At 42.7% G+C, this 20,201-nt stretch overlaps 1 protein-coding gene across 4 annotated transcripts in view; it reads left to right on the plus strand.

The window, feature by feature from the left end:
• Window positions 1-4,811: 4,811 nt before the first annotated feature.
• The window catches only part of mtor (mechanistic target of rapamycin kinase), a 76,659-nt gene continuing 61,269 nt past the window's right edge, over window positions 4,812-20,201 (plus strand). For 2 of the 4 annotated variants that reach the window (XM_068596974.1, XM_068596975.1), the window contains exons 1-19: window positions 4,812-4,979; window positions 5,438-5,580; window positions 5,757-5,865; window positions 6,040-6,272; window positions 7,429-7,629; window positions 7,738-7,872; window positions 7,952-8,227; window positions 9,203-9,311; window positions 9,626-9,809; window positions 9,994-10,122; window positions 10,326-10,570; window positions 11,314-11,523; window positions 11,670-11,875; window positions 12,399-12,521; window positions 12,817-12,900; window positions 13,114-13,203; window positions 13,653-13,745; window positions 14,237-14,371; window positions 15,716-15,845. In XM_068596974.1, coding sequence (XP_068453075.1) covers window positions 5,452-5,580; window positions 5,757-5,865; window positions 6,040-6,272; window positions 7,429-7,629; window positions 7,738-7,872; window positions 7,952-8,227; window positions 9,203-9,311; window positions 9,626-9,809; window positions 9,994-10,122; window positions 10,326-10,570; window positions 11,314-11,523; window positions 11,670-11,875; window positions 12,399-12,521; window positions 12,817-12,900; window positions 13,114-13,203; window positions 13,653-13,745; window positions 14,237-14,371; window positions 15,716-15,845 — 2,821 coding nt within the window. In that variant the 5' untranslated portion in view covers window positions 4,812-4,979; window positions 5,438-5,451. The remainder of the gene's footprint in view (window positions 4,980-5,437; window positions 5,581-5,756; window positions 5,866-6,039; window positions 6,273-7,428; window positions 7,630-7,737; window positions 7,873-7,951; window positions 8,228-9,202; window positions 9,312-9,625; window positions 9,810-9,993; window positions 10,123-10,325; window positions 10,571-11,313; window positions 11,524-11,669; window positions 11,876-12,398; window positions 12,522-12,816; window positions 12,901-13,113; window positions 13,204-13,652; window positions 13,746-14,236; window positions 14,372-15,715; window positions 15,846-20,201) is intronic. The other 2 variants (XM_068596976.1, XM_068596977.1) reach the window with 1 other exon arrangement.

The raw sequence follows: 20,201 nt of genomic DNA on the forward strand, positions 1-20,201 counted from the left end.
TTGGACCTGCCAAGATTATCATTTATTTATTGAGGCTTTAGGAATCTTGGAGATTCAGACAGACCCGTGATTAGGGTAGCAAAATTCCGGGAATATTCAAAGCTGGAAACTTTCCACGGGAATTAACAGGAATTAACTGGACATTTTGGGGTAATTTAACTGTATTTACCTTGTCATAAGCAGACATGCATGCAAACATTTATAATACAACTTTTAAAAATGACTTTTTTGACATTCCGAAAGCCGCGAATAATGGAGGCGATGGTGTACTTTTGTGTGGACATACATACTTCCTACTATCACTGCTGTAAAAAGTCTACTGTATACAAATAAACTTGGTATAAAAAAGAACATGGCTTCTGTTCACCGAGTAATCAATATGCTAATGACAAACAGTGTTCTACATGAACTAGTTCAATTCATAGTCCATAATTCAAAATTTTGAACTGAGTTCACAGCTCCAAAAAATGGACTAGTTCAGTTATTTTTTTCAATAAGTTGCGAGCTATAATTGAAACCTCTCTCTGTCTGCAATACCGCTCTTGGCCTCTACGCAACTCGGCGCTCTCACACTTGCCAGGCATCGGGCTGAAACATTCAGACGCAACACTGATGACAAAAACGTCAAAAACAACAGAATGTTTTATGTTTACGTTTATGTTTCTGACAAACAATGTTCCCAACCAGCTGCATTCAGGGTCCAGCTGAGCTAGGTGTGCATAGTCTTGTTCTCAACTTCATTTAAGTTCCCCGTTACATGCACTTTTAGCATTAAGTGAATTCCATTATGATCTACTGTGTGACTACCGCCAGTGGAAAGCATAATTCTTTTTAGCTATTAATATGTGGTATCTTGATTTATTTATTTTCAAAAGAAGAACACCAACTAGTCAATGTATTGTAAGTCATCAACATCCTTCAAACACAAAATTTGTCGTCAAAGAAAAACAAAAAGGACTCTCAGATACAACTACAGTTGGACACCTAAATGGCAGCCAACCCCCAAAATGGTAGGACTACCTCCACCGTAGTGCTCACAAGCTCTCAAAGTCGCCTTGTCTGACCTGGATTGGTCATTGGACACATCCACAGGCGCCCGATGTCGGTGGGTGTATACATTAAGGCCAGGATGCAGCTCTGGGCTGTGGACCAGGTAGGGGACGAGAGCCGCCCCCAGCATCTAGAAGCAGATGTTACTTTATGAATCCTTGCCCAGGAATCTGTGACTCATACCAAATCCCTCCTTCGGCTCAAGGAGAAAACAAATTGTTGAGAACTGGCAGGGGGGAATGGGGAGAGGCGGAGAACATGGGCCGGCGGAGGGTAAATCATGATGATGTGTGTGACAGAGGGAGGGAATGAAGAAGGTGATAAGGATTAACGGATGGTAGGACGGTAGAGGAACAAGGCAGGTGGACGAGAAAGTGCAGGAGTGAGCTAACTTTTCTTTCTCTCTCTAGTCGAAACGAAAAGCTCCTTCGTAAAGGCTGGGAGGGGAGGAGAGGGGGGGGGGGGATTTCAAACGCACGGCTGAGTGAAGGAGGCCTGGCAGAAAATAAACAGGAGCGACAGCAGAGGAATCAAAGCCTTTGCCTGATGAAAGTGCTCCCACAACATCCTGTCTGTCACTTAGCTGAGGAGGCCGGGCTGACTGTTAGGACAAGAGCCCTTTGTGGCTGTGAGTGTGCACGCTAGTTGCATTTGTGGTACTCGAGTGGATCTTTTACGTGTGTGTCGAAGTCAAGTGACTGCATGTGTGTTTCATCTCCCTGAGGCACCTTCCCTTTGGGATATGTAACACAGACACACACACTCACACACACAGACACTTTCCAATGAAAGCACGCATCTAACAAGACATGTTGCCGATTGAGTGAAATATGCCTGGCTCGTCCAGGAGAGAGGGGCCCTTGGGTGCAAAAGCATGGATCTGCAACCCTTAGTAGACCCCCCCACCTCCCTCCGTCCCTCTCTCTCTCGCCTTCTCATTTTGCAAGGGCTCTGTCTTTATGCTTCCCTTCCCTCTGCAAAACACACACACACACACAAACACGCCACTGCACGTCGTTACAGTGTCAACCTGATTGGAGTTTTAACTAATGTAACATGTTCATTGATCAACTCGCACACTAATTAAATCAGCAAAAACATTTTAAAAAATGAAAAAATAAGTGGATTTACGCCTTTTGTTTCCAGTTTTTTTTTTATCATAATGACGAATAGGAAAAACAGAAATATACAAAATACAAGACAAAACAGTTATTCATTAAATGAAATGTGTTTAGCGACGTACAATAAGTGCGTTCAGTCATGTGGATACAACCACGAAAAAGTACATAAACTTTGCCAAGCATGCTGCACTTCCTCAAGTGTCTTATTCATACCCACATTTTATTCAAAAGAACACCCATTATTCTGAAATCCTGGGAGACAGGCTTTTTAAGTCTATGAATATGTTATTTTATTTTATTGGAGAACAGGGGTCAACAGTATAAAAGCACAGCAGTTTTTTGATTTAATGAACACATTCATCGTCGATTTCTCTGCGGATGTTTCAAGGTGATTCAAGTCCGCCCATCCTTTATAAGCAGCGACAGCTTCTAATACTCTTGGACTGAATTAAATAGAGATCAAATACAGGTTATTTCAAGAATACTTTAAAACAGATGCTTATTGCATGGTGTTATTCACACTAAGTGTTGGTCTAGAAGCTTGTTTGGAGCAGGTTCAGTCAGTGTTAGTTGGGTTCATCATCAGACTCGATTGGAACTGCTGCTCTGGTCATTGATGGTGAACCATTCAGTTTAATTTCCCACGGGGTCACAGTGAGAATGTCACCTGCTGGATTCCCATTAGAATTATTGTTTCAGGAAGGAAGCTAATGTGTTTTGGTGTTGCTTTCATGGTGAAGTGCAAAAATGACTAATGAGTGTGTTTGTGCTTTGAGGATCGCATTGGATTTTTTTCCTTCTTTTTTTTTTTTTGTTTGCCTGAAAGTAGCTAGTCGAGTTTGGTAACTTCAGATGAGGCCAATGGAATAGATTCATTTTGAAACTTGAACGTGAGCGTATACTTCCCCTTTTGCATGGGACTCACTGGAGCTGCCCAAAGGACCACCGGACCAGTTTGGGAACTACTCATGCACCTGAGCCACTGACGGAGTGGAACATGTTTGCTTACGAGGAAACATCCATCACACCATATGACCTTAAGCTAATGATGATTGTGATGGACCGGTAAAAGAAGACGGTGATTATGGTTCATTTTAATGATGGAAATGCTTTTGACGTTCAGGTCCTAATTTGAGACAACTTAAAAGCAAAAGGGGTCGAATTGGCGTGTGTGCACTGTGATAAATGTCATAAATCAGAGCTCCACTCCATCGAATATGTTCCTCTCAGTTTACACAATGTCTCCCCCCTAAGGCTAAAGATTATTTACACCGTGAAGAGAAAAAAAGAAGAGAAAAGAAACAGCGAAGTGTGCATCAACCACACCGTACAGTGTATACCGCTATACTTTTAGTATATTTATGCAGAAACTCAGTGCCATTTAATTTTGTACACTTTTTGCATGCTTGTAAAATTTAAACATGTTGCTTATAACAAGGCTGGTATTGTCATTACATATGAATGTGGATTGGTGATGTCCTTTCAATTCATTCTCACCTTTTCTGAATCCTTTACACAACACAGATTCCAGTAACTAAACTAGGTACCTGCAAATATCTGTCAGATTTCGAGTATGTTATTTATATATCCATTGTTATTGTTTATGAAAGTAATATTTTTCTTTTTTCTGTGCATTATATTATGCTTTTTGTTTTGTCATCGATGTCTACAATCAGAAAACATCGAAATAAGAACTATATGGTACACAGTGAATCCTTTCTCATAGCAGTAAAACTTTGGACTTGAGCTTGATTATATGTTGTATTTGTGCCTCTCAATTAGTTGCACAGCTTCTTCAGTCCCTTCAGTTCTGTTGGATGACGTGATCTTTGAGAGGTGGATCTCATCTCATCTCATTGGTGTCCCTGTCCAAGTTTAGGTCTTAATGCAACATAGAGGCACAGAATGAATAGCAGGGCCAAATTAACCTGCGGGGGTTTGAAAATAAATTCACCCGCAGGTCAATTTGACCATTTAATCATCTATACCTCCGACTAAATCTTGTCTTCTTCTGTATTATGTTTTAATGCTTTTAATGTGTTTATGTGAAGCACTTTCAATCGCCTTGTTGATGAAATGTGCTCTACAAATAAACTTGTCTTGACTTACTCTCAGGTGGCCTGTGCCGCTCCGTGTTCTGATCACACACACACACACACACACACACACACACACACACACACACACACACACACACACACACACACACACAGACATGCAGTCCCCAACAGTCAGGGGTTTAGTGCCTTGCTCAAGGTCTCCAGCTACCGGTATAGTTCATAAGATGGTCCGTATTACACTTGAACTGGGCCACACTCTGGTTCCCAAATCACCATACTGAGCTGCTGTCTGCACGTTTTAAGAGGGCTTTCTCCATATATAGCTTTTAATATGAAATAATAATTGCGATTTAAACGTGCATACTCCCAAACAGATTCATAATAAGCATGAAACAGTTTGTCGCAATTGACGAGTCTTTCTGACGTAAAAAACATATATCCGTGTATCCCTCTCTGGAATTCAAGCGTAAAGTATTTCAGACACAAAATGTTCCAGAAATTCTCCAAAAACAGTAAATGTGCTCAAGGACGTCTGAGCTGTATGCGTTTAGCGGACGCAACACGGCGCTCGTGGAGTTCGCCGTGCTTACCCCCTCTGGAAGAGAGGAGACGGCCCAAGTTAACGTAGCGCTGCCATATTTTGGCTAACACTTCCCCTGCACTGGCCAGTTGGTTGTACAATGAGAGACATTCTGCAAGAGCTGAATAGGAATTAAGTGGCCGACACACATAACAGAAACAGGAACACGTAAGTGGTTCAAAGCGACGTTACTGTTGTACCAACTAACACTTTGCAGCAGGTAGCTTAACGTTAGCAACCGTTAGTGACCGTTAGCTAAACAAAAACCAGCATGATAACACTCATGAGGCTCTGAATTAGCCTGTAACGTGCCTCACATTGCATTGCGTGTCAGTGCTGCACTAACTCTTGGCAATGTACAGATGGTCATGTTTCGTGTGGTGTGTGATGTTTGGTACGTTGTCGAGTGATTCAGCTAGAGTTTCTAAAGCTATGCTAGCTATCTAGTGGCTACGTCAGCTAACAACAACAACATTGACCAGTGTAAACAATTCTGGACAGGTATACTTTCTTTCCAAGTTTGGTCTTCAAGCTTGTTGTTTTTTTTTTGTTGTCTTTTTGTGGCAGAACGGTTCAGCAAAGGAGAAGGCGTAACGCTAAATCCTAGATTATTTGTTTCTTTGCAGATCAGGACGTCCAGATGGTGATCATGTTGGGCACAGCCACTGTGCTGCAACAGTTTGTCAGCGGGCTGAAGAATCGAAATGAAGACACCAGAGCAAAATCTGCCAAAGAGCTGCAGCACTACGTGACCACAGAACTCAGAGAGGTAAAAACCAAAGTGTTCATGTAATAGAGACCTGCCAGGAGACCTGCCAGGAGGATGTGATTGCCCAGCTGGAGTTGGAGAGTGATGAGCTGTTTTTACACCAATTTAGTAGTGGATATGAAGATTAGTGATGTACAAGTCACCAAGTATGCTTTTTTAAATATGCAATTCTACAGTTAAGCCAAGATGAAGCCACTACATTCTACGATGAGTTAAACCACCACATATTCGAGCTGGTATCCAGCTCAGATGTGAACGAGAAGAAAGGAGGAATTCTCGCCATCGGTAAGCCGTAGACATTGACATGCCAGATTTACTTTAAGTTTACTTTCAACTTTTGATTTGCCTATGGTCTGTTGGAAATCTTCGAGAGAGAAGTGACTGTCCTTGATGCATGTCACATGAAGGTGTATGAAACACTGAAACAGTATATTAATGTGACTCAATCATTTGTTCCAGTGAGTCTGATCGGAGTCGAGGGAGGCAATGCCACCAGGATCAGCCGCTTTGCCAATTACCTGCGCAACCTGCTCCCCTCCAGCGACCCTGTGGTGATGGAGATGGCCTCCAAAGCCATGGGCCACTTGTCTATGGCAGGGGACACCTTTACTGCCGAGTATGTGGAGTTTGAGGTCAAGAGGGCCCTGGAGTGGCTGGGAGCAGACAGAAATGAGGGCAGACGCCATGCCTCAGTAAGTGACTCAAAGATGGCGGGGGCTTGTTTGTTTGTTGTTGAAATACCACCACTTCTCTGTGGTGTTTACAGTATGTGTGGTGGGGATGAGGGCTAAGCACAGTTTGACTCAAAATTGTCATGTTGCATTTTCCATTTTTTACTTTGTAAAGCAGCTCTAGGCACATTATGTTCTATTTTGTAACACACTTGTGGCTGTTTAGGAGGCCATGTTGAATTTTGCTAGTAAAGGAGGAAATGATCGCTTTATTTACCTTCCCGACGTTTTTCCTGTCAATACATGTGAAATATTTTTGGAGAGATTTTTTTCTTTGGTATCAACTTTCTTTTTGTCTGAAACAGCCGCTGTCTCAGTAGATACGAGTGATTAGTAAATGTTTCTGGGACACATTTGCACTCTGGCCTTGTTTGTCTGTGATTATTCTCTGACGCAACTAGCAGTCTGTTATGAGCACCCTACAAAGTTGTAAAGTTTTGATTTGTTCGTTTCCTGCCTAACAGGACAAATGGGGGGTTTCTAAGGTAGATGAGTTTAGATGCTGTTCCGCTTCATTGGCAGATTTTGTGGCTTAAGTTGATAAAACAAGTGCATTTTCTATTCAATTGCTTAGTGAGGTTTTAGGTAGAATACACCCTTTCTATGTATGTCAACAACGCAGTCATAACTTGATTAAAACAATGTGAGCGATAATAAAAGCATACTTTGATTTTAATGCACTTATGCTAATCATGGGAGTGGTCATAATTGCACTAAAAGATTTATGGAGTGCTTTTATTTAAGAGGCATAATTTCATTGAGACACTTTTAATCTCTCACACTCTTTACCGCATCGTCCTTGCTCGAGTTGATTGTGTGATGGTGAATGATAACATCATTCTAGCAGCTAAAGGGAACATATTTTGGTACAAATTTAAGATGATGTTTGATTAGCATAGTTAGAAGGGATATTGGTTACCAAGCTTGCTTTAAAGAAGTTGTAGGCCCATCGAAGACAATTCTTGAAGGTGCGACATCACATCATTGTCTTTTTATTTTTTCTTCTAAGGATTGAACTGTGGATCTCTTTAATAATATATTTTTACACTGGAAAGAAATAAACCCAACACAAAGGAGATTAATGACCAGGGGTAAAATGCTCTCCCGTCATCCACAGGTGTTGGTGTTGAGGGAGCTGGCTGTGAGCGCACCAACCTTCTTCTTTCAGCAAGTGCAGCCCTTCTTCGACAACATCTTTTACGCAGTGTGGGACCCCAAGCAAGCCATCCGAGAAGGTGCTGTAGCTGCACTGCGAGCCTGCCTCATTCTCACCACGCAGAGGGAGACCAAGGAAATGCAGAAACCCCAGTGGTACAAAGTAAGACTTTCCGCTATGTCGAAGTAACGTCCTTTCTAGTGTTTGCCAGAGTGTAAACCCAATGTTCACGTAAAAAGCCAACCCGAGTGTTTGTCCTTTCTGTCACAGCAAACCTTCGATGAGGCAGAGAAAGGCTTTGATGAGACTTTGGCCAAAGAGAAAGGGATGAATCGCGACGACAGGGTCCACGGCGCTCTCTTGATCCTGAACGAGCTGGTTCGCATCAGCAGCATGGAGGGAGAGGTGAGGGCTGTGTTCACTTTGAAGAACATTCCCGCGTCCACAAAAGCAAAACCTTCACCTTACTGCCTTGTTATAACAGCGCATGCGCGAGGAGATGGAGGAGATCACGCAGCAGCAGCTGGTCCATGACAAGTACTGCAAAGAGATGATGGGATTCGGAGCCAAGCCCCGACACATCACGCCGTTCACCAGCTTCCAGTCTGTGCAGCCGCAGCAGTCGAACGCCCTCCTGGGCTTACTGGGCTACAGCACTCCCCAGGGCTTCCTCAGCTTTGGAGCCACACCCGCACCCGCCAAGAGCTCGCTGGTGGAGAGTCGATACTGCCGCGAGCTGATGGAGGAACGATTCGACCAGGTAGGTCTCGCCGAAGAGAGCTGCCTTTTCCCAGAAAAGCTGTTTCGGTAGTTGCTTGATCTGACAGTTATTTTTTTAATCTGTTGATAAAATGATACGTTGTGGGCTTCAGGAGTGATGGATACCATGCCATGGCTTTTTTTTTTTTATTACACAAGGAATCCAAGTGATGGAAGTAAATAACTTTGTTGTCCTCATAATTGAGCCAAAATGAGGCTCATTAAACCTTTACTGCCCCCAACACAAAATGAGAAGCTTGTTAAACGGTAGAAGCTCTGATTGCAATTAAGAATGTATTTACTTTTTTTAAAAATCAAAAGCACTTTAATGCATATCAACCCTCGCATCGCTACCCTTTTTTTTACCTGATTGTATTCATGTGGCATCTCAATACCAACAAAAACTAAGAAAAAAAATCATACCTGAAGGTGGTAAAATCAGTTTCCCACTCTTCCACAGCTTTTCTCTCCCATAAGTCGCTGCAGGTAATAATGCTCAAGACGTGTTCATTGAATGATGGCGTGTCTTTGACCGTAATGTATGGCGACTTTGCATCATATGATTTGATGTTTGCTGTTATTTTGTCCACTTTGGGATGATATGATTGCTCATCATGACCTTAGTCTGTGGCTGTTAGAACAATTGCTTAGACAATGGCTGAGCTGACTTTATCAACTTGCGCTCTCGAGAATGGGCTTCTAAGTCTTTGATTACCTACTGAATGCAAAGGTGATCTCTAAGAAAAAAGTAGTCCAAAGTGTCATTGACACCAAATTGAAATACGCTTTCGTTTAACAATTAAATTAGTTTTTTTTCCTGCTCTATATTAGTTTAGGAGTTTCATCTAACACTGCTTCTAAGCTCCCAAAACACTGCAGGAAACAAGTATGTGTGTCATGTCAACAACAGGTGCTGCTGCTACGGTGCCAGGTAAATCATAGTCGAAACAACCTTTTGTTTTGTGCTTTTGTCCAGGTGTGTCGGTGGGTGCTGAAATACAAGACCAGTAAAAACCCTCTCATCCTGATGACCATTCTCAACCTGCTTCCACGCCTGGCTGCCTTTAAGTCACAAACCTTTACAGGTGGGACCAGTTAATATTTGAACGTGATCCAGGATCCATTTTAACCTTTTAATGAAATAACACAGCTGATGCCTTCTCTCCTGACGCTATATCTGCCACGCTTTTTGGGAGTTATTGACAAGAAGTGCAAAGAGATCATAAACAATACCTTGCTGTCACCTCGGCCCTAATGTTAACGAGCTATGTTGTGATAAACTGCTTATAGTCTCTCCTCTCCCCTACCCTCCCTCCCGCCAGTCAGTTGACGTTTGTGTCCATACCAGACATATCGATCTTTAACTATTTCCACCGTGGTTCTTCCATCCTCTGTGCAGACCAGTACCTGTCGGACACCATGGGTTACCTGCTGGCCTGTCTGAAGAAGGAGAAGGAGAGGACCGCAGCTTTCCAGGCTCTGGGACTGCTGGTAGTGGCAGTCAGGGTAGAAATCCAGCCATACCTCACGAAGATCCTTGAGATCATCAAGGCCGCCCTGCCGCCCAAGGACTTTGCCCACAAGTCAGTAATTTAATACAAGACACGATGGCTCTGGCAGCTTTATTATATTTCTTCATATTGAAATATTGATCTGTTTGCTTTGTCATGTTTGATTTTGTAGTTATTGCTGTCTTCCTTAGTAGACCTGCTCTAAAACAGTTTTGGAAGACTTGCCATGATCTCGTGTTTTCCTCCTTGTGTGCAGGAGGCAGAAGACCATGCAGGTGGACGCCACAGTGTTCACCTGCATCAGCATGCTTTCCAGAGCCATGGGTCCAAGCATCCAACCCGACATTAAGGAGCTGCTGGAGCCTATGCTGACTGTGGGCCTCAGGTAGGACAGACGGGTCTCACGTGTCTCTGGATGATTGAGCGACCAACGTGGCTGGGTTTAAATCCAGACTTTGTCTCGTATGGCTTGTTCCGTTGTGTTCACAGTGTCACGTGTTGACAAACATAATCACAACACGCTTCCTTGTCCTTGTCTTAGGATGACAACTGTGATGATATTGGGTTTTGTTTGGTCCGTTCGTTTAGTCCGGCCCTGACGGCGGTGCTGTATGACCTGAGCCGTCAGATCCCCCAGCTGAAGAAGGACATCCAGGACGGCCTGCTGAAGATGCTCTCCCTGGTGTTGATGCACAAGCCGCTGCGTCACCCCGGCATGCCCAAAGGCCTGGCTCACCAGCTGGCCTCGCCAAGCCTCACAAACATCCCCGAAGCCAGCGACGTAGGCAGCATCACTCTTGCCCTGCGGACACTGGGCAGCTTTGAGTTTGAAGGCAAGGACCTTTGCACGGGACACAGCTTCATAGCAGGATTGCCGTTTCATTTGCTTTATGCCTGTTTCTTAAGAAACACTAGGAAGGAAAATCAACACATTGAAAATACATGTCCAGACCCCAAACACACCAAACTCTCGTGATCTTTGTTTGGTTCAGTCAGAAAGAAAAAAAAAAATCATGATTTTAAAATATGGACATTACAGCCCTTAAAAAAAAGTCTTAAAGCTTGAGTAAAAATCACAGATGGAAATGATTCATCGGTTCCTACTCACAGTCCTCTGTGGAATTGGAAACAAAAACAAGGTTTTAAATTGGAGGCATAAACCATCAGGTATGAAGCACATAGTCTGTAAGAAATAATTAAGTGAATAGCAGACATGGCTGGAGTAGTTGTATTCTGGACCCATGGAGTTTTGAGGCAGCATACCACAGATCATACAGCAGCCCAGGGTAAAACAATTCTTTAAATTCTTATTTTATCCCCAGGGTGGACTGCATGGGTTTGCTTTTATTTAAAAAAAAACTGCAAGCCAACATAGCTGGACAGCCGGTCTTGCATTGTTGGAACTTGTTGTTCCGAGTTTAGTTCTGTAATCCCAAATCAATTGAAATGGGAGCTGTAAAACTGAACATGCTTTATGATTACCTGTATTTCTCCTCTGACACTAACCAGAAAGTAGCTGTAATGCCAAACATTTCCTTTCCCCGATCATTCTGACTCTTAACTGTTCTTTCTCCAGGACACTCCCTTACCCAGTTTGTGCGCCACTGTGCCGATCACTTCCTGAACAGTGAACACAAGGAAATCCGGATGGAGGCAGCTCGGACCTGCTCACGCCTGCTCACCCCCTCTATTCACATGATCAGCGGCCAAGTTGTCAGCCAGACAGCTGTGCAGGTTGTCGCAGATGTGCTCAGCAAGCTGTTAGTTGTTGGCATCACTGACCCAGGTAACACCTCAAAGAACATAACAAGGGGAGGATGTGGATTTGTTGTACTCAGTTATGCAATAATTGGCATTTGCCAATAGGAAATGTTGCATTTCAGGTTAAGCGTGATGGAGTCAAATTGTCTTGTCCTTGTCATCCCCCTGCAGACCCAGACATTCGATACTGTGTGCTGGCATCGCTCGATGAGCGCTTCGATGCTCATCTGGCCCAGGCGGAGAACTTGCAGGCGCTGTTTGTTGCACTGAACGACGAGGTGTTCGAGATCAGGGAGCTGGCCATCTGTACAATCGGACGCCTCAGCAGTATGAACCCCGCCTTTGTCATGCCCTTTCTACGCAAGATGCTCATCCAGGTAGGAGAGGCACACCAGCTGGCACACATGGAGTAGCCAGATGCTTTAACAGCTGTGGCACAAGTCATATGTTTTCCTTTGTGAACATCAGGTCGGGGTTACAGTCGGTCCGGTCAGGTCTTTAAGGGGGCAAGATAAAACCCTCATTCCCAAAAACTAATGCTCCAAATTTGAAATTTGTCAAACTTTGAATCATATTTTAATTAGAGATACACTTTTTTTGTGCTTGAAATTATTTGAGAACTTATTCCCAATGAGGATGTTACAAAAAAAAAACAATAAATACAAAGATTCTATTTTTATCATTGTACAAATCTATATGTACATAAATGTTCTGTTGAAAATATCACTGTCTGTCAATTCAATTGGACACCTATAGATGGCAGCAAAGGCTGTGATATTGTGCACAGTTTAAACATCCAAAATATTCCTCAATAAGACCTAGTGAAGGTTTATTTTTTTTAACGACACCATTATGGATGAGTAGCCTCCACACTTAACTCTGCTTTGATTTCTGTTGCAGATCCTAACAGAGTTGGAGCACAGTGGCGTCGGCAGGAACAAAGAGCAAAGCGCTCGTATGCTTGGGCATCTGGTTTCCAACGCGCCACGCCTCATACGGCCGTATATGGAGCCCATCCTCAAGGTACTTCACCTGCAAGTTCTCCATTGTGACGGGTTGTACCGATTTCACACATGAAAGTCTGTTGACAGTTGTGTTGTGGGTCATGTTGGTGCCAGGTTTGGAGGAGAAAGAAGAATGGTTAAAATAATGAATAAAAAAAGACAATGTTATAGGGGTGCAATTCAAAGTTTATGGGGGACTCTTTTATGGTTGAATTTTCTGAAGCCCTTTGAAGATTTTTTCCCATATTATTAAAATGATGAGGAGAGCTTGGGTTCACCGTGTTAAGTGACCACGTTACCTTTTACGTTTGCAGGCTCTCATCCTCAAGCTGAAGGACCCAGACCCCAACCCTGGAGTGGTCATTAGTGTCCTTGCGACCATCGGAGAGTTGGCCCAGGTAATACCGAGTTCTTCTATTTCTTGAAGCTGTAAAAGGACACTATTAGCCTGTGTATCATATTAATTCTCCAGCTGCTGCTGAGGCCCAAACACATTATTGCTCACTGACACAGTTGTAATGCAAGCATTTCTGAGCTTGTCCTTTTCTGAGGTGGAAAGTTCAGGGTAGGTCTCCGCCCATGGATCTGTGCATTGTTCCACCCTCGCCCAGGTGATTCGATTGTCCCTACAGAAGAGTCAGGAAAGCACGATTACAGGCAGGCAGACTCCGACAGACAGACAGAGTGGAGGAGATGCTCAGGTAGACCATGTGTTCACAGTTGAGAAGCTCAACACAGGGAGACACAAAAAAAGTATGGAATACAGACCACAGCCATTTAAAGCCAAGCCAACTTGCATGCTTTTGTAAGTTTTTAGCCACTATGTGTAGAATTGGAAAATGTTTGATTAATGACCACAAGAGATGAGGAAATGTTGCAGCAAAACACTCCTCTCCCCTGTTGAATCCGACCCAAATTAGATGTCAAAGCAGCACACAGACAAACGCATCAGAATATTCAAACCATTTCTCAGAATTCTACCCATAAGGACTATAGTTTGATGTATTCAGAGTGAAACTGTTCACTTATATCTAATGTAATTTTAGAGTAAAAAAGTAATTATTTCATCCCCTTTTAAGATTTTAGGATATTATTGACGTAGAATTAAGAAGTGTGGGTTTGATCACTTCACCTGTGCCTACCTTGTCAGGTGAGTGGGCTGGAGATGAGGAAGTGGATGGACGAGCTTTTTCCAATCATCATGGACATGCTGCAGGACTCCTCCTCACTGGCCAAACGACAGGTACGCCAAGAAAATTAGTGACTGCCCCATCTGGTTCTAATCATTTGTTTATTTTTTTTCTCTTACCAAGTTCTGAAAAAAGTGTATTTCTTGGGTACAGTAAATCCACGTCTAACCGTACTTCAGTTTACAAAGTACGATGTCATTTCTGGAAACATTTTAAGACGCTCAAAAAAAGCATTTTAAAAACCAGTGTGCGGCAGGTATTTCATGTTTGAACAGGATTGTGTGCCAGAAGCTCACACAGAGAGGATTGATTAATAACTAGTAACCAACGATTTATCAATCAAGGACTGAAAGCAGCTTGAATTGCAGGATGAATGGCAGACAATTTCTTTTATACCTCTGAAAAAAGAATAAAGTGTAGAACGAGATCCCATGAAAATCAAGATAAAGTAACGGTAGCATTGTTTCTTAAATTGTACAAGGATGGTGAAGTAATGCGAAGCAGAGTGCATGCTAAACATGATCTTTTGTATGCTTTCCACCAGGTGGCGCTGTGGACGCTGGGCCAGCAGGTGGCTAGTACAGGTTATGTGGTGGAGCCCTACCGCAAGTACCCCTCCCTTCTGGATGTGCTGCTCAACTTCCTCAAGACAGAACAAAACCAGGGCATCAGGAGAGAGGTATGCCACTTCTGGTCCCATTTTCCCCCACAGTTGCCCCAGGAGCAATGTGAACCCAAAACTCTGTTGTTCAGTGAGTCACCATGAAGCCAGAAACCCTACCTGTCCACATCTATAGAACAAATACAGGTCTGTTTAGTTGTATTGACTTGACTGGTAAATTATAATCACGTGTATGCAGACACTATGAGGCTGTGCACATAGTTTCCATAGTTTGTATTGGACTTGAGTTGTGATGTAAGTGATAATTGCCAAAGTTTCTTCCCTTGCCTATTACATGTGTGTGGTCAATGTGTGTGTTGTGTGGCATGTGGACATTGGCTCTGGCTTTTTTCACCCCTGGATCCAGAATCAAATGCATCTGAAATCCAGTTAGGCTCATTATTCAATTGTAGTTGCTGGTCGAGGTTGACTGCATGTCCTCTGTGCCACAGCATCGGAACAAACTACAACACTTTAACAGCAAGCACTTGTGTCACGTCTTAGCTTACTTTTGCATGTTATCGTGTTTTATTAAAGGAACACCCCCAATGAAAGTCTGTCTACGTTCAGCTTGTAGCACCTTAAAATAGATGGCTCTTTTTCCTGTGTGAAAGAAGTTAGAAGCTGAGTTGAGTTTGAATTCACAGCACTAACTACCGATTCCAGCAGGGACTCAGAGATGCACAAATCTGTCTTTTTTTTCCACGTCTATTTATTGCAAATAAACTCTTGCAAACACCAATGTTGTTAGTATTAAACTATTTATAGAATTTGATTACTGAGCACATAAGTGTTTTCATATTGTGTGATCGACACATTTTCAATCACCGCAAATGTCTATAAGTAAAAATGTTTTGGAAAAAGATACGAAATTCACAACCCTTTTTCTTCTCTTTTTTTCTTCTGAACTAAATGTTCTGCTTCAATGAATATTCGGTGACATTTAGCGTTTCAATAACAACATTTTCACAGCGGTTAAAAAACTACTGGGTGGTCTAGCAGCAATCCAACTACATTTATATAACCCCAATGACAAAAACATGTTTTTTAAAGTTTTATTTAGGGTCATGACTTAACAGAACATGACAACATACCTTCAAATCTTCATTTTAAAACACCACACTCTATAGGAGCTCATAATATAAAAACCTGACATTCAGCACAGCCCTATATGCTCCTTCAACACAGCTCCAGAACTATTAGGAGGCCATCTCGCTTTGTAACTGTTTTTCCTTTAAATGCTGACACCATGACCAAGTCTGAACGCCTTGTTGAAGCGTTCTCTGCTGTTCGACATGTGTTACAGTGGAGGAAACACCGTTCAGTGGGCGCTTGCTAACTGTGTGCTGTGTGTCCCAACAGGCTATCCGTGTACTGGGTCTCCTCGGAGCTTTGGACCCCTACAAGCACAAGGTGAACATCGGCATGATCGACCAGTCCCGAGACGCCTCTGCCGTCAGTCTCTCAGAGTCCAAGTCCAGTCAGGACTCAGGTAGGCCACAATAACTAATCACGAATTATTTGTGCAATTCTGCAACAGCTGGAAAAAACTCCAAATCAACAGGAACCTTTTTTTAAAAAGTCCCGCTGTGATTCCTTCCATTGGGGACGTTTTGTTGCTTTAATAAGGGTTTGTCTGTGTGGGCCTGATAGATAGTATCCTAAAGAGTCTGTGTATAGATCGTCATGGAATTTGTGATGATTTTTTTTTTCTCAGTCAGCGGGATTGTAATGGGCAATTAAACTGCAAGGCAGAGGTTTTTGGTTCACATTTTATAGCCATTATACTGTAGTTCTTGTGTTTTAGTATTTTATTTTTTTCAAAAAGAGAAGTGATGTTTCCACTAAGGATTTACTGTATTACCTTTCATCTCAGAACCTCCCCAGAGCCACCCGTTGAGGTGGTCCAATGCGTTTGGAAACATCAAGACGCATATTGTACATAAAGCGCCTCTACATTAATATAATATATATCAGGTCCAACACCAACGTGCACGCATCTGGCAGCAGGCGGCCTCACACACTTCTTAGAGACGGGCTGTGAGGTGACTTATTGGAGCAAACGGCTCCAGTTTTAAAGGTCAGGCAGTTAGCATTTTGGACGATGCATGTAAATGCCATTTTTGAAAAAGCCATACAGGATGTAGACTACGGCATTTTGCGTTTGTCTTAAATTGACTGAGCGGTTCTCGTGCATGTATTTTAGATTTGTAAAAAAAATAGTTTTTTTCATATTTAGCTATTTAAAACAGCCGAAAAGGAAAAAGGGTCCTGGATTACACCGTTTGGTAAAGCAGCTGGTCCTACTGATACGAGATGTTTAACGTTTCACTGAATTGAACAATATTGAATTGTGGGACTATTTGTGCAGGACGGGTGTGATCTTGAATACAAGTTGAATGCACAGAGATTCCCCTACTGTTAGCAACAAGCCCGTGCTGCAGAAAGAACACACCGTTGCAATTATTCTTTGGTCTGAATATGATCACTCTGATTTCACCCTCAATTACATGAATTGCTGAATCTGACTCACAAAACCAACGTCTGGCTAAAAACACACATGATTATCCGCAGATCATTAGAAATAGAGGACAGAGACGTGATGTGTCGACACACTCGAGACAAAACACAATTTGTTTTTTTAGAGGTCTCGCACCTGCATTTGAAAAGTCAACAGCAGCTTTGGCTTTGGGTTTTGAGATTTGTTGGATCCCCCTCGCTCTTCAGGATCCGATTTCTGACTTCTGGTCTGATCGACGTCCAACCAAACCGCCAGTTGGGTTGGCTGTGCCAATTTAGAGGGAGACGTAACCGAGACAACTGGATTGGGACTATTTGGACTGGAGAAATAATTTGGAGTGACCCACTTCTGCATGTTTAATACAGTTAATGATATACATCACTTTTATACGTGTGCGAATGGTTACTCAAGCGAAAATGTATGAACCATTTGTCATCATGCATTATTGGAGAGTATTTTTTTCTCTCTATTCCTGTCGAACTATTTTTTTCCCCAATATGTTTGTTGTAACAAACAATGAGAACAAAGCATGGGCTTTACAGAGTATATCACCACAGTAAAATACTGTAAAAATAACACGGTTACTTGGTTATACAAGGTTACACTTGACATCTGGGTCATATTCAAACCCCCAGGAAGAACGGCGGGCTTTGAAGTAAATGTAACACCTCAGGCCGAACGGTGGAATGATGTTTCCTGGCTCCGTCACGTGATGCCATTGCAGCGTTTTCTTTTTTCGGTGACTCAAACAAGATTTTATTCAAGTCTATTCATCCTAAAAGTTCTAAAATGAGCCAATCAACCAAGCCTAGAGGGTTTAAAGACGGGGTTAAAGGAAGCGCCAATGTGCTAGCTCTATGGGCCCAATACGTGGAGGATCGAAGGAACATCCGTGTATTATTATACTCGGAATGAAAACTTTTTTTCTGCTGAACCGCGCTGAGCACCTTTCATAGAAAGGAACAGTGCGCCGACACAGCCAGCGCTGTATCCAGTTCTCTTTGAACACCAGTGGTCATTTTCTCTTAGTGTAAGTACCGGGGGTATCCATCAGAAGCGTTAACGACCTTAATCCGGGAGAGCGATAGGCTGCATTGTTTTTTAATTTCCGCAGTATTAAATAAATAATATCATACACTTGTGATTTTAGTTTTACTAACAGAGGTGTACAAACTGAAAGGCCACTCTCATGGTGATTCGGGAGGTTTTGACATTCCTCATTATACGTTGACCCGAGTGAAAGCTCCTGTTTCAGTTCAAAGCCTGTTATTCTCTTCAAAAAATTCACAATGATTATGGACACAAATGGTAATTTCGGGGCTCTCTACTCGTCTGTCTCCGAATGGGATCTTGCACGACATGGTAATAGTTTTCCCAGTTTGTTTGTAAATGGCCTGTGACTGGGAGCAGCGGCTGTGTATCTGTTGGCAGATTTGTCAGGGTGAGCGTCTGGAGCACCAGCAATATTAACAGCATGCTTTTCGTTACGTGGGAGGTCACTGGCGAGACTCACCTCCTCACCTGATTTCAAATAAGACTTATCAAGTCACTACAGAACGCCACGGTGATAAAACTTGATGAAATGGTGCGTATGCCCTCTTAACAATTTGCTGTATTTACATCTGTTATTATGGCTGGGAAACAGTTCAGTTTTTTTCCCTTTTTTTTTTCCTCCTCTGCACAGCTGAAACCCGAATTACTGCTGCGCTGCTCCCTCACTTAGCTCCACTGGTGCCTGTTTGTGGACTGTAAAGATGCACATGTGTTGCCATCTATCACCGCCATTATTCTGGACTTGGTGAAGGCCGGAATAATAAAAGATCCAAAGCCTCCCCTCTTTAGCCTGCGAGCTCTGTGCCAATCTGTTTTGTCTACGGTCCAGTCTTCAGGGAGACAACTGGAGCAGCTGAAACTGTACTCCTGCAGAAGGCCAGTGAAACGCTAAATACCAGAGATCTGTATTCTCAGATGCCTCGTAAAACCTAATAGCTCTGTATAGATAAATGGCCAGACTGACCCCATTTGTATTGCCTGTCACAAAAAAAAGCCATTAATAAAACTAGTAAGTTTCAGAACGAAATATGCATTATAACTGTTAAATAGACCACCGCTGTTGCTTGGTTTCTTTTAAGAAATGCATAAAACCGTGCTCTCTAATTTTGGGCACGACTGCTGAAACCCTCATGTGGCTCTTTTTCTTTTCTTTTTTTGATTCTCCTGTACTTAAAGGTGATTCTGAAGTGGCTTATCACATATGGCAGCAATTCCACAAATACCCTCAAAGGGAGAACTGCCGGGTGTTCAGACCAAACGGCTCTGTTTGAAAGAGACGCAAGAGACACCATGCAACCTTTTTAAAATGCTATCGAACAGAATTGTTGCGTTTCTGTCATCTTATCTTTGGCTTTGACGATTGCAAGGCAAGCTGCCGCACTAATCTTCCTGTTCCAACAATCAGGAATGCGAGCTTGCGCTGAAGTTGCGATGCAGTAGCAAATGGGGCTTCAAAACTCTGCCTTCGCCCGATAATTAACGTTAATTTCATGCAGCACGGAGCAAACGTCTTCAGATGTTTTTCTTTACCTTTCTTTGTAATGTTCATGCTTATCCCGTTCTCTGTGTAATTACATTTGTGACTGACTGGACCGAAACATATAACCGTGTGAACCCACATCATCGCGCATTACGTCATAATACTAATACAAAAAAATGAAAGTGGCTCTAAGGAGAAACGATACGATGTTTATGTTGGCAGAAAAAGAGGCGCTTGCGGTTCAAACAAGAGTAAACACACCAGCGCATAGTCATCAATTATTGCAATAAAACTCTATTTCATTTGTTGTCCACTGCTATAATCCAGGTCGGGGACAAAATGACAAGCCAACAACATTAACTCTCTTCTTTCATCAGCCGATTATTGTTGTCTTACTTTACAGCCAGCACCAAAAGCTCCGTCAGCTGTATTTAGAGTGAAGGAGGAGGTGTTGATTTGGATGGTAAGGGTACGGGAGTGGGGGGATGATTGGTGTGCCATGAATCACAGTTGATATACTTTTGCACACTGGAGAGTTATTGCCCGACTAATAGTCTCTGAGTGTCATGGCGCCATAGCTTTCTGTCCTACATAGTCACAAGGGTTGGGCGGGATGAAGTTATAGTTGGAGTTGGGTTCATACTCATAAAATGAGCTCAAGTACTCGTGATGGTATGATCACATTTGGAAAATATCAAAGTAGTTTAGTTTTGAAGTTGATTTTTTCTTAAGAATTGAGCTGGAAGTGTTATTTTACATTCTGACTGACACCAGTTCTGGCTTCACAAATGGAG

Source organism: Clinocottus analis, unplaced genomic scaffold, assembly GCF_023055335.1.
Source record: "Clinocottus analis isolate CAN_PGR_092001 unplaced genomic scaffold, fCliAna1.0.p SCAF_4, whole genome shotgun sequence".
NCBI classification, from domain to species: Eukaryota; Metazoa; Chordata; class Actinopteri; order Perciformes; family Cottidae; genus Clinocottus; species Clinocottus analis.